The sequence below is a fragment of the Ptychodera flava genome, chromosome 4 (assembly GCF_041260155.1).
Source record: "Ptychodera flava strain L36383 chromosome 4, AS_Pfla_20210202, whole genome shotgun sequence".
In the NCBI taxonomy this organism is placed as follows: Eukaryota; Metazoa; Hemichordata; class Enteropneusta; family Ptychoderidae; genus Ptychodera; species Ptychodera flava.
The window spans coordinates 46541467-46555385 of record NC_091931.1 but is presented as its reverse complement, the minus strand read 5'-3'; the positions used below and the strand labels follow the sequence as shown (position 1 = coordinate 46555385).

General features: G+C 36.9%; 1 protein-coding gene across 4 annotated transcripts in view; it reads left to right on the top strand.

Annotated features, from left to right (window-relative positions):
- LOC139131980 (methionine adenosyltransferase 2 subunit beta-like) overlaps positions 1-13919 on the top strand; it is a 35554-nt gene that overhangs the window by 7501 nt on the left and 14134 nt on the right. For 3 of the 4 annotated variants that reach the window (XM_070698324.1, XM_070698325.1, XM_070698326.1), the window contains exons 2-4: positions 4893-5085; positions 7208-7322; positions 12376-12528. In XM_070698324.1, coding sequence (XP_070554425.1) covers positions 4909-5085; positions 7208-7322; positions 12376-12528 — 445 coding nt within the window. In that variant the 5' untranslated portion in view covers positions 4893-4908. The remainder of the gene's footprint in view (positions 1-4892; positions 5086-7207; positions 7323-12375; positions 12529-13919) is intronic. The other variant, XM_070698327.1, reaches the window with a different exon arrangement.

Below are 13919 nucleotides of genomic sequence, written 5' to 3'. Positions count from 1 at the left end.
GGTCTGTGCATTGTTTGTTGCTAGAAGTAGAAATAATTAACATGTGGATATATTTCAGTGATGATTGAATGGTGCTCCGTAAATTTCAGTGGATAGCAGCATTGCTGAATCAAGATTTGAATTACAATATATTAATTTTGTTATAATACTTGGGTCTTATGAATGTTTTGAAATTGGCATGTCATGTCTTTGAATATTGTACATGAGGTAAACATACTTCAATGCATCGTAGGTCTTGTAAATTACTCAATTTTTTATCTACTTTTGGTTGAATATGAGCTTGCAAATATTATTTGTGTTAAGATATGTCAAGAGAAGAGTTCTGAACACATGAAGGAAGGATGACCAGGTTGTATGAATCACTAGATTATAAATGTGATTTCATTCTACAAGCAATAAATTCTGCATGCAAGTGTTCGTCAAAGTTATTGATAGTTGAGAAATAATCACGCTTATCAGAATACATCAGAAAGGTACTTCAAATATTCATTGTTCAAAATGTGAATGGGAATCTCTGTGATTGTATAATCTGTTGTGGCAGTTGTTGGTTTTCATTGTGACATCTTTACACTGCAATTATTGAGAACTGTTCATCGCTTTCACAGCATTTTATGACATATTTTACAACATGTGCATTGCTTTTGTTGTGATGTTATTGATAACGTTATCACAATCTGTTTTTTTCAAATGTCTGATGATGAATGACAGTCTGAAATCAATTGTGAAAAACTTATACATTCAATTTTAGAAAAAGACAGTGCAAACCAGTTTTGTAGATTATTGTGAATGCAAGGATTTCATTTTGAAGTTTGTAGTTTGACCTATTGATTATTCTGGCATACAAGGTGTAAAATGAAGGCATGTCTCATTAATTTCCTTTTTTCTCTTCCTCAATGACTCATCATATTCAAATTTATTTGAAGTGAAATTATGAAAGGATGGCAGATAACTAGATAGACTGTTTGTCTCAGTGTACTTTCATATACTTAGAAGCATACCCCTTAGGATAATGCCTAATTGCAATATGGTTCATCCCAATATTGCTGAGTCTTGCCCTTCAAATTTCCAAACATGAAATTATCATGACAATTTTTAAAGTGATTTATGATTTTTACCTTGTTTTCAAGATATGACCTTGTAATCCTTCAGAGATGGAGTTTTGTGGATATTTATCAGTACTGAAAATACTTGAACATGTACAATATTGTTCCCATGCAACAGCAAAATTGTCATTTTGTCAGGCTTTCAAATCTAAAAGGAGAAGCATTGTTAGCTAGAATGACAATTAATCTATGACCTGCTATTTGTTATGGAATCTCCTAATTACAGGTTCCATTATTGTTATTTGTAGCAAGTAATAGTAGGTTTGAAAGTTGTAGTTGATGAATTATGTAAAATTGTGTCAATAAAGAAAGAGAAAGTATACCAATAAAATGAAGTAATTTTCAAACAACTTTTAATGATCATAAATAGATAAATGAAAAGCTAGATACAAAGTAACGCACACACAATGAATACAATAGAACTATTTACTACATGCCTTTTGTTAAGACGCTGACATATTATGAAAATATTAACAAAATATTAACAAAAATGATGAAGACAGTTAAAGTGTAATCAAGGATAATAGAGTTTTTGACAAGCCCAAACACATGACAGTTTTAACAAGATAGTAAATCAGTCAACGCAGTGGAAACTAATTGCCTATTAATATCTTGCTTGAGTTAATTGTCAAAAGTCCATAATTGTGATACCAGGTCACCACAAATTAACTTTGTCACACAATTTGTTGCAGTTCATCAAAGAGTGAAAAATTCTTGATTAATGTAAGGTGTTTTTACAAGACTCGGTGGATTGATTGTGAAAAGTCAATGCTTTTTGTCAGTATGATCATCAAAGAAGTCAATTGACATTAATTGGCTTACTGAATAAGGACAATAGAGTCATTTCACCAACCCACTGTAATTTTTTCTGAAAAACATTCATGCATGTGTTGCATTGTTTGTTTTATACATTACTTCATCTGTGCTATTGTTTTGCATTTTCCAATCTAATCATCACTGTTGATCAATTCACTTACTTTGTCAAATTCTTTCATTATTTTTACACCAACAAACTTTCACAGTCAATTTAACCCCAACATTGTCTGAGCAATAATACCACTATCAAAACTATGAAAAATGACACTTGTTTTTGTAACAACATTGGTTTGGAATTCCCTGATTCTACTGCTCAATAGAATTGATAGAATGTACATGAGAAAAGTTCAAACATAAACTACAGCTGAAAAGAAAAACAAGGTTAGTGTTGCTAAGGTTACTTGACTGCAATAAGCATGTGGTTACCATAGTAACAGACTATGCCAGAAATATCATGATAACAGGTGTGAAAGATTACTTCAGTCCAACAGTCTTGCAAGTTGACTTGAAGACTTCAGTCTGCAGATATTGGCAACTTCAGTATTTGTTTATTCTTTGTTTTGATTTGATCAAACGTAAATTCAAGAAAATTGCTTTATCAACAAAACATAAATTGCAAAACTCAATTGAAGGGCAACGAAGATGACATCTTGGAGTGCATAACAATTAGGGTTGTCAAGATATCAAATCTTTCATTGATAATGAACTTACAAGTAGAACTGTTTTCTGTATTCCAATCTGTGTGATACACAAAGATCTGTAGACAATGTGCAACACTTCTGTATTGCTGATAAGTTTGATATTTTTAACCTTTAAACGTGTTATGACAAGCATTTTAACATTGTACTTTCCCTATTTTTATATGATACAGAGAATTTCTGAATCAAAGGCTGGTTCCATATTAGAGGTGCATATTAAGGCCAAACAAAAAAATTTGTGCTGTTCCGATAACGCGACCTACCCCATTTTTTACCTGCTGACCCTAAACTTTTTAGAGCTACGTAAACATGGAAGTAACGCGTTCATTACTTGGCATTTGATTTTTGCTGGAATGAGGATGTCTTTTACGTTTTTTTTCCTTTTATATGTATGATACATTTTTCTGGAAATGTTGTGGCTCGTGTTTGACCGCCCTGAACCCCTGAAAAATGCATATTTAAAAATAAAAATATTTTGGAAAAAAAAATTCATGCCGACCTACCTACCCTATTTTTGAAAACCATGTTATCGGAACACCACAATTTATTTTTTTAGCCTAATGAATAGTGCAAGAGTTTCATACAATAATGCTTGTAGAATATTGTTTGGTATTAGAAATCGATTGAGTATTTCAGAAACCTTTGTCAGCTCATTTAATCATGACATTTCAAAGAAAACAACAGATGGCCTATTCTAATTTCTACATCCGTTTATCATCTGATTGAAGCCGCTTTATCCTTTGATATAATTCGACACAGCAACTTTTGGTGCAGGATTTTTTCAGAATGTTTTTAAACTTTCTGTACTTGTGTTCTAAGTGAAGAGTATGTCAAGCTTTTTATTTTCTTGTTGAGTATGTTTTTTGTTTTTTTGTTTTCTTTGGTTTCATGAGCATGTTCTTAGATTAAAGAATACATAAAAAAAATATGAAAAATTAGAAAATTTTGTACAATCTTAATTGTAGTTGGACATGGCAGTTTTGTATGCAGATTTTGTTCAATTTAGTTATACAGAGTTAACTGGTAAAATCATGAGGGGCTTATTCCAATGTGCTTTCTACTATCATACCTCAGTTAGAGTTTATTAGAATGCACATATATTGCTCCGTTCTGTGGCTGTATTGCCAGTTTATGATTTTACGGTGATTAAATTTGCAAGTCGGACGTACCTTTCTTCGGTGTAATCTGTATTAGTATTATTCTTTGAAATTCTGGAACTCTCTTTTCTTTTGAAAGGAATGTTGTGCTCATTGAAGGATTCATATGGTGTTGAAAGACAGGAGATTGGCTTTTATATGGCGCCCTCTGGTGGAATGTTGGCTGTTGTTGCATGATGCAATTAAAGGGGCGGGGGACGTTAAGAAGTAGTTTTGTCATATCTCTGTATCATTTTGTAAAATTTGCACAGATTCTGACATTCAGGTTGTATTTAAACATTTTTGCCATTTTGTTGTGAATGAGAATCGCATCAGTTTGAAATTCAGTGAGTGACTCTGGAAGTTACAAATGATAAACTGTAGTTACAAATTACACCTGCCTAAAGAAGTCTAGTGTTTGATTAGAATTCTAATTTTGAGATGTTTTATCGGTTTGTAGAAGCAATGATTATCTTGCAGCACTCACATCAGTCTTATATACACTATGTTCAAGATTTTGAACATAAATCATATCCAAACATCAACACATGCCATACATAATAATAATAAGAATATTTTTATTGCTTGCTTATAAATATAGGATTTACATCACATTTGTGGCAATAAAAGTGTGACACAAAAATAAGTTCAAATTTTCTTTAATAAAGATAAAGTATTACAGTATAATAATAGAGCTATTAATAGATATAACTAGGTATTTCTTTGTTTATATAAAGTAAAAATATAATCTGCAAGTTGTTCATTAGACCATACCATATCACAATCCGTACATACTGAGTAGATCACACCATGTAAGCCTTTTTTATTTATTTATGCTGAATTCCTATAAGAAAATTACTTCATAAACTTTTAATTAGGAAACCTGTATGATTGATGTCAGGGTTGCTTATGTCATTGATTTCAGGGTTGTGATGTCATTGATTTCAGGGTTGCTGATGTCATTGATTTCAGGGTTGCTGATGTCATTGATTTCAGGGTTGCTGATGTCATTGATGTCAGGGTTGTGATGTCATTGATTTCAGGGTTGCTGATGTCATTGATTTCAGGGTTGCTGATGTCATTGATTTCAGGGTTGCTGATATCATTTACTTCAGGGTTGTCAATTTCATTAATTTCAGGGTTTCCAATGTCAGAATGAAGAGGGTACTGGTTACAGGTGCTTCTGGTTTACTTGGCAGACCAGTGTTGAATGAATTTTGCAATGCATCATGGGACACACTGGGCTGTGCATATTCCAGAGCAGTTGGTGTTCTGAAGAAAGTTGACATTCAGGATGAAATTCAAGTCAGACAAGTATTTGAAGACTTCAAGGTTTGTTTTCTCACTAATATTTCTCTATCTCTAATTTACAAAAAAAACATGACACTGGATGTACATGTTCAAAGACTATATTGGCTATTGTAAAGCTGGTTTGTTATTGTTTGAATAGGGAATAAAAGGCTGTAATTTGTTTGAAAAGGAGGGATCAGGGCTTTCATCTGATGGAAAAGGGACAGACATGGACTGAGGGGTCAGGGCTTTCATCTGTTGGAAAAGGGACAGACATGGACTGAGGGGTCAGGGCTTTCATCTGATGGAAAAGGGACAGACACGGACTGAGGGGTCAGGGCTTTCATCTGATGGAAAAGGGACAGACATGGACTGAGGGGTCAGGGCTTTCATCTGATGGAAAAGGGACAGACGTAGACTGAGGGGTCAGGGCTTTCATCTTTTGGAATAGAGACAAACATGGACAGTGACACTATGCCTTAAATGCAGTTGTAAATGTACTGGACGTATCATTTAAGCAGGCTGGGGGATTCAATCCCGCTATAGGGAAAGCCAAGTTAGGCCTATCAAATACTGTGTGGGGATTAGTACCATGATTAGACGATACCAAATCATGCTAGTTCATGCTTAGCCTGTTGACAGCCAGGCAGCAATGAAAATAGTATTACCAGCACATCAAGATTAGTATTGTACAAAAGTAATGGTAATTTGGCACATTCAGTGATTTTTTTGACTTCTTAGGAAATGCCTTTCCAAACATAGACCCTTGGTCTATGAAATGCCCTTCCAAACATAGACCCTTGGTCTATGAAATGCCCTTCCATACATAGAGCCTGGATCTATGAAATGCCCTTCCACACATAGACCCTTGGTCTATGAAATGCACTTCCATACATAGAGCCTGGATCTATGAAATGCCCTTCCATACATAGACCCTTGGTCTATGAAATGCCCTTCCATACATAGAGCCTGGATCTATGAAATACCTTTCCAAACAAGACTAATAGACCCTTGGTCTATGAAATGCCCTTCCATACATAGAGCCTGGATCTATGAAATGCCCTTCCAAACATAGACCCTTGATCTATGAAATGCCCTTCCATACATAGAGCCTGGATCTATGAAATGCCCTTCCATACATAGAGCCTGGATCTATGAAATGCCCTTCCAAATATAGACCCTTGGTCTATGAAATGCCCTTCCACACATAGACCCTGGATCTATGAAATGCCCTTCCATACATAGAGCCTGGATCGATGAAATGCCCTTCCAAACATAGACCCTTGGTCTATGAAATGCCCTTTCATACATAGACCCTTGGTCTATGAAATGCCCTTCCATACATTGAGCCTGGATCTATGAAATGCCCTTCCACACATAGACCCTGGATCTATGAAATACCCTTGCAAACATATACCCTGGGTCTATTTCTAACATACTTTCTATCTTTGATTAAAACCAAAACCTTCATTTGTTGAATAATTTTTGAGACTATTTTGTAAGAATAAACGTTGTGAAAGGTCAAGTTATTTTGCGCAGACTTCTGAGCATACTGCAGGTCAGTTTGCTCAGTGAATTTTCACTGAAAAACCCACATGTGTCACGATGAAACAAAAAACTCTGTAAAAGGCATAGATTTCCAATCCCTCATCCTCCTCAAAATTCAAATTCCCTAGTTACTGTTGTAGAAGGGTACACATTTCCCCTAACTGTAGTATCCTAGCTAAAACACTAGTGAATGTACAATTGAACTGTGCATTAGAAAAAATATGGAACAAGTATATTTGTTTACATGCAGTCACTTTACCTGGCAATAATTGCACAGTTGCTCGGTTTATGCACCATCACAAACTTTCATATTTGCTGTTGCCAAAGACACTTTACTATGGGAAAATCCATTATATAACGAGCTGTGCCAATAACATTGGCCTATGACATCACATGTACTAGCAGTAATACTTGCAGTTGCAATGCAACTGGCTGGAATACATGTCAGAACAAGAAAAAAGCTAGATGGACTACCAACAGTCTAATGCTGCAAGAAATCCCATATGCCAATCACAGTGTTTGTATCTCTTTGCCATGTCAGCGATTATTTGAAATATACGGTAGATAGATATGGTTGAAAATATCTGATCAATTGCTATTGTATAAATTTTTCCAGCCTTCCATAGTTATTCATGCAGCTGCTGAACGGAGACCCGATGTCGTAGAGAAACAAGAAGAAGCCACAAAGAGACTCAATGTGGATGCCACTGCCATGATCTCAAGAATTTGTGGTAAAAAACAAATTCATTTGTTACGAAATTGACAGTAGCTGTGACTTTTGATAATATTTCCATAATTTCCAGAGAATATTACATTTTCTTTATTTTTTTTCAAGAGTGTATTGAAATTCAAAGTATAAGCTTTGCAAACAAATCACTTGTGTACAGTATGCTGTGTTATTGTTGACAAATGAATTACAGTTAACAGTAACATTAAGTCATCAATGATAACATCGGCACTGCACATGTTATTATCCACAATCACACTTGTGATACATGAACCAATGGAGCTGTGATACTGTGCATTTTGTTTATGGTATCGCATCGCAGAGCACTGCTGGCTTTAACCCTTTGAGCACCAAAGTCAATTTTTCTCACCTTTATAAGATGTGCCCCAGTCAATTTTTTTTTCAGATTTTTGCCAAAATTTTGGTGAAAAACTGTAGCAAATGAAAATGTGATGTCCATTTCATCCAGAATTATCAAAAAATTTCAGAAAAATTCTTGAAAATTGGTAAAATGTTGCACTGAAATTTTTGTGGAAAAAAGTACAGCACTCAAAGGGTTAAATTCATGTTAAGTTTTAGTTTTATCAGGACTGTGTGAATAGGGTCATGTGAACAGTGCAACACGAACAGCCAACTAAAACAATGAACAACCCCATCATAAGCTGTTGTATATAGCGCCACCAGTGTCTCATTTATTTTACGCTTTTGTTTTCTGCAATAGAGAAAAAGCTAAACTGCTATGCAATGTCAACCAAATTTGACATTTTCTTTGCGTGTTTTCTCTAGGTGTTACAAAGGACTCAGCGGTCAAGTTGAGTTGACCTTCCAAATTTGATAACCCTGGTTTCTCATTTTGACTTTTATAATCTCAGTATAATGACATTGAAATCCTGACAGAGAACAGATCAAATTCAGTGCTTCTACGTAAAGTCAGGTGAAATCTTTTTTGTTTCAAGTGTCTCTGTTCGTGTTTTGTTTCACATGAATTCATCAGACAATAGAATGGTTTCCTTACACTACTACAGCCACTAATATATATAAAAGCCAGGTTTGAAACTTCATCTTTGAAAAAGCTCTGGGTTTCATAGACAGAATCTACCGATACCAATATTTTTACCAGTTCGGTTTTCCTGAATTCCCATACAGACAGTTTTTGGTTGGCCTGAACCATTGCTGAACAGACAGTGTGTGGTTTGCCTGAACCATTGCTGTACAGACAGTGTGTGGTTTGCCTGAACCATTGCTGTACAGACAGTGTGTGGTTTACCTGAACCATTGCTGAACAGACAGTGTGTGGTTTACCTGAACCATTGCTGTACAGACAGTGTGTGGTTTACCTGAACCATTGCTGAACAGACAGTGTGTGGTTGGCCTGAACCATTGCTGTACAGACAGTGTGTGGTTTGCCTGAACCATTGCTGAACAGACAGTGTGTGGTTTGCCTGAACCATTGCTGAACAGACAGTGTGTGGTTTACCCGAACCATTGGTACAGACAGTGTGTGGTTTGCCTGAACCATTGCTGTACAGACAGTGTGTGGTTTGCCTGAACCATTGCTGTACAGACAGTGTGTGGTTTGCCTGAACCATTGCTGTACAGACAGTGTGTGGTTGGCCCGAACCATTGCTGTATAGACAGTGTGTGGTTTGCCTGAACCATTGCTGAACAGACAGTGTGTGGTTTACCCGAACCATTGGTACAGACAGTGTGTGGTTGGCCTGAACCATTGCTGAACAGACAGTGTGTGGTTTACCCGAACCATTGGTACAGACAGTGTGTGGTTGGCCTGAACCATTGCTGTACAGACAGTGTGTGGTTTGCCTGAACCATTGCTGTACAGACAGTGTGTGGTTTGCCTGAACCATTGCTGTACAGACAGTGTGTGGTTGGCCGAACCATTGCTGTACAGACAGTGTGTGGTTTGCCTGAACCATTGCTGTACAGACAGTGTGTGGTTTGCCTGAACCATTGCTGAACAGACAGTGTGTGGTTTGCCTGAACCATTGCTGTACAGACAGTGTGTGGTTTGCCTGAACCATTGCTGTACAGACAGTGTGTGGTTTGCCTGAACCATTGCTGTACAGACAGTGTGTGGTTTGCCTGAACCATTGCTGAACAGACAGTGTGTGGTTTGCCTGAACCATTGCTGAACAGACAGTGTGTGGTTTGCCTGAACCATTGCTGTACAGACAGTGTGTGGTTTGCCTCACCATTGCTGTAGAGACAGTGTGTGGTTGGCCCGAACCATTGCTGTACAGACAGTGTGTGGTTTGCCTGAACCATTGCTGTACAGACAGTGTGTGGTTTGCCTGAACCATTGCTGAACAGACAGTGTGTGGTTTGCCTGAACCATTGCTGTACAGACAGTGTGTGGTTTGCCTGAACCATTGCTGTACAGACAGTGTGTGGTTTGCCTGAACCATTGCTGAACAGACAGTGTGTGGTTTACCTGAACCATTGCTGAACAGACAGTGTGTGGTTTACCTGAACCATTGGTACAGACAGTGTGTGGTTGGCCTGAACCATTGCTGAACAGACAGTGTGTGATTTACCCGAACCATTGCTGTATAGACAGTGTGTGGTTTGCCTGAACCATTGCTGTACAGACAGTGTGTGGTTTGCCTGAACCATTGCTGTACAGACAGTGTGTGGTTTGCCTGAACCATTGCTGAACAGACAGTGTGTGGTTTGCCTGAACCATTGCTGTACAGACAGTGTGTGGTTTGCCTGAACCATTGCTGTACAGACAGTGTGTGGTTTACCTGAACCATTGCTGTACAGACAGTGTGTGGTTTGCCTGAACCATTGCTGAACAGACAGTGTGTGGTTTGCCTGAACCATTGCTGAACAGACAGTGTGTGGTTTGCCTGAACCATTGCTATACCATTGACAGTCTTCCCCCTCTACTCTCTATGGCTATACTGACAGCAGGTCGGGATCTTTCAGTAAACTCTACTTTATTTGATGGCTGTGTTCAATCATGCAGATAGCAGTGATAGTGTAAAGTTTGTTTAATCTCATGACCTATCGGTTTCATGACACTTGCAAGGATCTACATGAAGTGAAAAACAGCTTACTAGAGAAGTAATTGCAAATTTTTGTCAGAAATTAGGATTAATGATAGAGGGTTAAATTTCTGTCATTTGATATTCTGTGTACAAAAGTTGAAACCTACTTCCTGACATTTGTTTTTCTAAGTAAGAATGATTAATGACTGGTTTGGTCTACATGGTAGATGAACCATTGAATAACTATTTATCGTCCTGAAAGTTAGGGGTAGACCATTGATGCTTGGGGGTGTCTAGATGATCGACTTTGGAACCCTTTTTCCTCCCTGCTTCAGTTGGAATGATGTTTTTACAGATGAACAAATTCTGGCAACTTTTTTTCACTTTCCTTCACAGAGGAATTTTCCACATGGGCATACAGGTGCTGAAATGCCAATAGTCTCTGTTCTTTTTGTTGTGATGTTTTTCTTTAAATGACATGACAAAAACCAACTGGGAAAGAAATGTACAACAGCACAAAGTTGACATTTAACTATAGGCAAACAGTATCTGCTTTTGAATGTTGGAAAGTTTGAAGGAGAATAGAAGCAACATGTACTGCAGCAAGACTGTTGATAGAGGACTGAAAAGGAGTCATTGTGGACTCAATCTTTGAAATCACCGCTACCAGTGTTAGAGATCAAGTTTGTTCTAGGTTGTAGACTAAAATTATGTGGCACAAACCAACTTAAGATATGGAAGACAACACAATGCATGTAGGGAGTGGAATTATATACATTAAAGTTCAACAATTGGTCCAATTACTCAGGAGAGATTAGTAGGGGTGTTCCTTTTCTTGATAAAGAAAATTTTAAATATCACTCAATAAAATTGGGTCATTAGGTGGCCATTTTGCAGAGCTTTAAATAAGGAGTTTTTATGAAAACTCAAAAGTATATTTAATACACAAAATGATTTCCCATTATTACCTTGTCAACAGTTACAAGTGAACACTGAATAGGAAACATTTCTATTTGACCTTGCAGCTGAAATAAGGAAATTCTTCAAGTACTCACAGTTAATGCAAAGAAATCAGAGTGCATCTTCGGTCTAGGTATATGCTACAAAAATACTTGGGATTTCTAATGTTTCAAAAGATTACGTGATACCTGAGTTAAAATTCAGGCTATGGCTAGTCATTTGGAATGCACCTTCTATTTGGATGTTAACAGGTGTATCCAATAATGTGCTTTGAAAGACAAAATAAATCATTAAATAAACATATTTGGACATTTAAGCAGGTCTGTTTGAATGCAATTTCTTGCACACTTGTCTCTTCCTCGTCAAATTGCATTGCAAATGTGCTTTAAGTCATTGGAAATTGAAAAAGAGGAGTTCAGGAAACATTTAATGTTGGGGCATGGTGTGGGTACCCCTTTATGTACAACGATATTTTTGTTGACAACTTATGATAAGCCAGGCAGACAATTGTAAAGGATAACAATGAATATCAGATATCTAGTGTAGGCTATGTGGACAAGATGAATTGAGTATTCCACATGATTTGGGATGTAAGGTGTAACAGAAGCATAACAAATAAATAATACTATTCTTAATGTATCAAATTGAAACACTGGGTACATGTAAAACAACAGTAAAAAGTGAGTAAAAATGAAAGATGTTATGAAAATGGCGCGACTGAATAGCGTGCTTAATATGACAAATACTGATAATGACTGAAAGTAACTGTGGGTGAATTATTTTTTCTTACATCATGTCTGCTGGCAAACTTTTTTCAATATTTTTCTCCTATCTATGGCTGGCCTTTTTTACAAAGGCAGTTGCTTAGAATCTTTCTTTTTCATAAAACTTGCAGCCTGTTCTGGTAACCCTGACTAGATCTTCCAATAGAAAAGTCCAGTCATTGACTTAGTTAACGCCTTTGTGGAATTTGGAATTCTGAGTATGCACACTAGTATGACTGAAAAAGACATTTTGCAGGTTTTTAATGTAGATGACAAATGAAGTTGTTTGACAATTTTAAATGAGAATATTTTTTTCCTTTTCCAGCGGAATATGGTGCTTTTATGTTGTTTATCAGCACAGACTATGTGTTTGATGGTACCTCACCACCTTACAAAACAGATGCAAAACCAAATCCACTCAATAAATATGGAAAAAGTAAATTAGATGGAGAAAATGCAACCCTTGACAATAATTCAGGTAACGTGATGTGATCTCTCAAGTTTTTAAAATCTTTTATCAGAGACAGGACTTTTCATGTACAGTTAAAGGCATGGTTCAGGCGTCAGATTGTCTTGCCAGGAAATTTACTTACAAGATTACAATTTCAATGGAAAACAAAAGGCTATGACACACCTTTATTATCCTCTTACAGACTAGAACAAACTCGATCCCTTGGATCAATTCCCCAACCTTTAAGTCTGCTGCTCAGAAGTATATGATCCTATTTGTTCTTTGTTGCATGTGTTGCTACACGCATGATGACCTAGTCTTAGGTAAAACAAACATTTTTGATGCAAATTGATGAATTTGCTTCTTTTTAAATCTAATTAAGGTGGAGCTGCATGTTGCCAACAGTTTTTCAAAGCAATATTTCTCATCAAAGATGACAAGGAAACCCCAGCAAAATATTTATTTCAAGAAGCAGAGACTCTAAAGTTTAGTAAGGTAGCAGTAGTTTAATAGAGGAATGAAAAATGATTTGCATACATTTGCATAAATTAACACTTCTTTATCACGCAACTTACAACTGCTTGACAAGCTAAAAGGTGAAACCAACCAATATTTTAATCTTGGGTTAACAAATTAATTATTTGCAAAAAAGTGATTTTTTAGCAAAATACGCTGTGTTGGGTTGCAGCACCCCCTTACAATAGATTATTAGTCCCCACGGACACCGTCCGGGGGGACTTATAGGTTTGGTCATGTCCGTGCGTGTGTGCGTGCGTGCGTCCGTCCGTCTGTGCGTCCGTCCGTCCGTTCACGCAGATATCTCAGAGATGCCTCAAGCGATTTCATTCAAACTTGGTACAAGGATTACTTCATATGTCATACAGATGCACATCGATTTGTTTTGTGGTACGATCAAATATGGCTGCCAGGCGGCCATTTTATTACGATTTTTTCATGTACAGAGCCATAATTCAGGCATGTTTCAACTGATTTTATTCAAAGTTGGTACAGGGACATTGACCAATGTCATAGATATGCATGTCAATTCTTTTTGTGATACGATCCAATATGGCCGCCGTGCGGCCATTTTGTTACGATTTTTTCATGTACAGAGCCATAACTCAGGCATATCTCAACCGATTTTATTCAAAGTTGGTACAAGGACATTAACCTATGTCATACATATGCGACAGGGACATTGACCAATGTCATAGATATGCATGTCAATTCTTTTTGTGATACGATCCAATATGGCCGCCGTGCGGCCATTTTGTTACGATTTTTTCATGTACAGAGCCATAACTCAGGCATATCTCAACCGATTTTATTCAAAGTTGGTACAAGGACATTAACCTATGTCATACATATGCACGTCACTTTGTTTTGTGATACGATCCAATATGGCCGCCAGGCGGCCA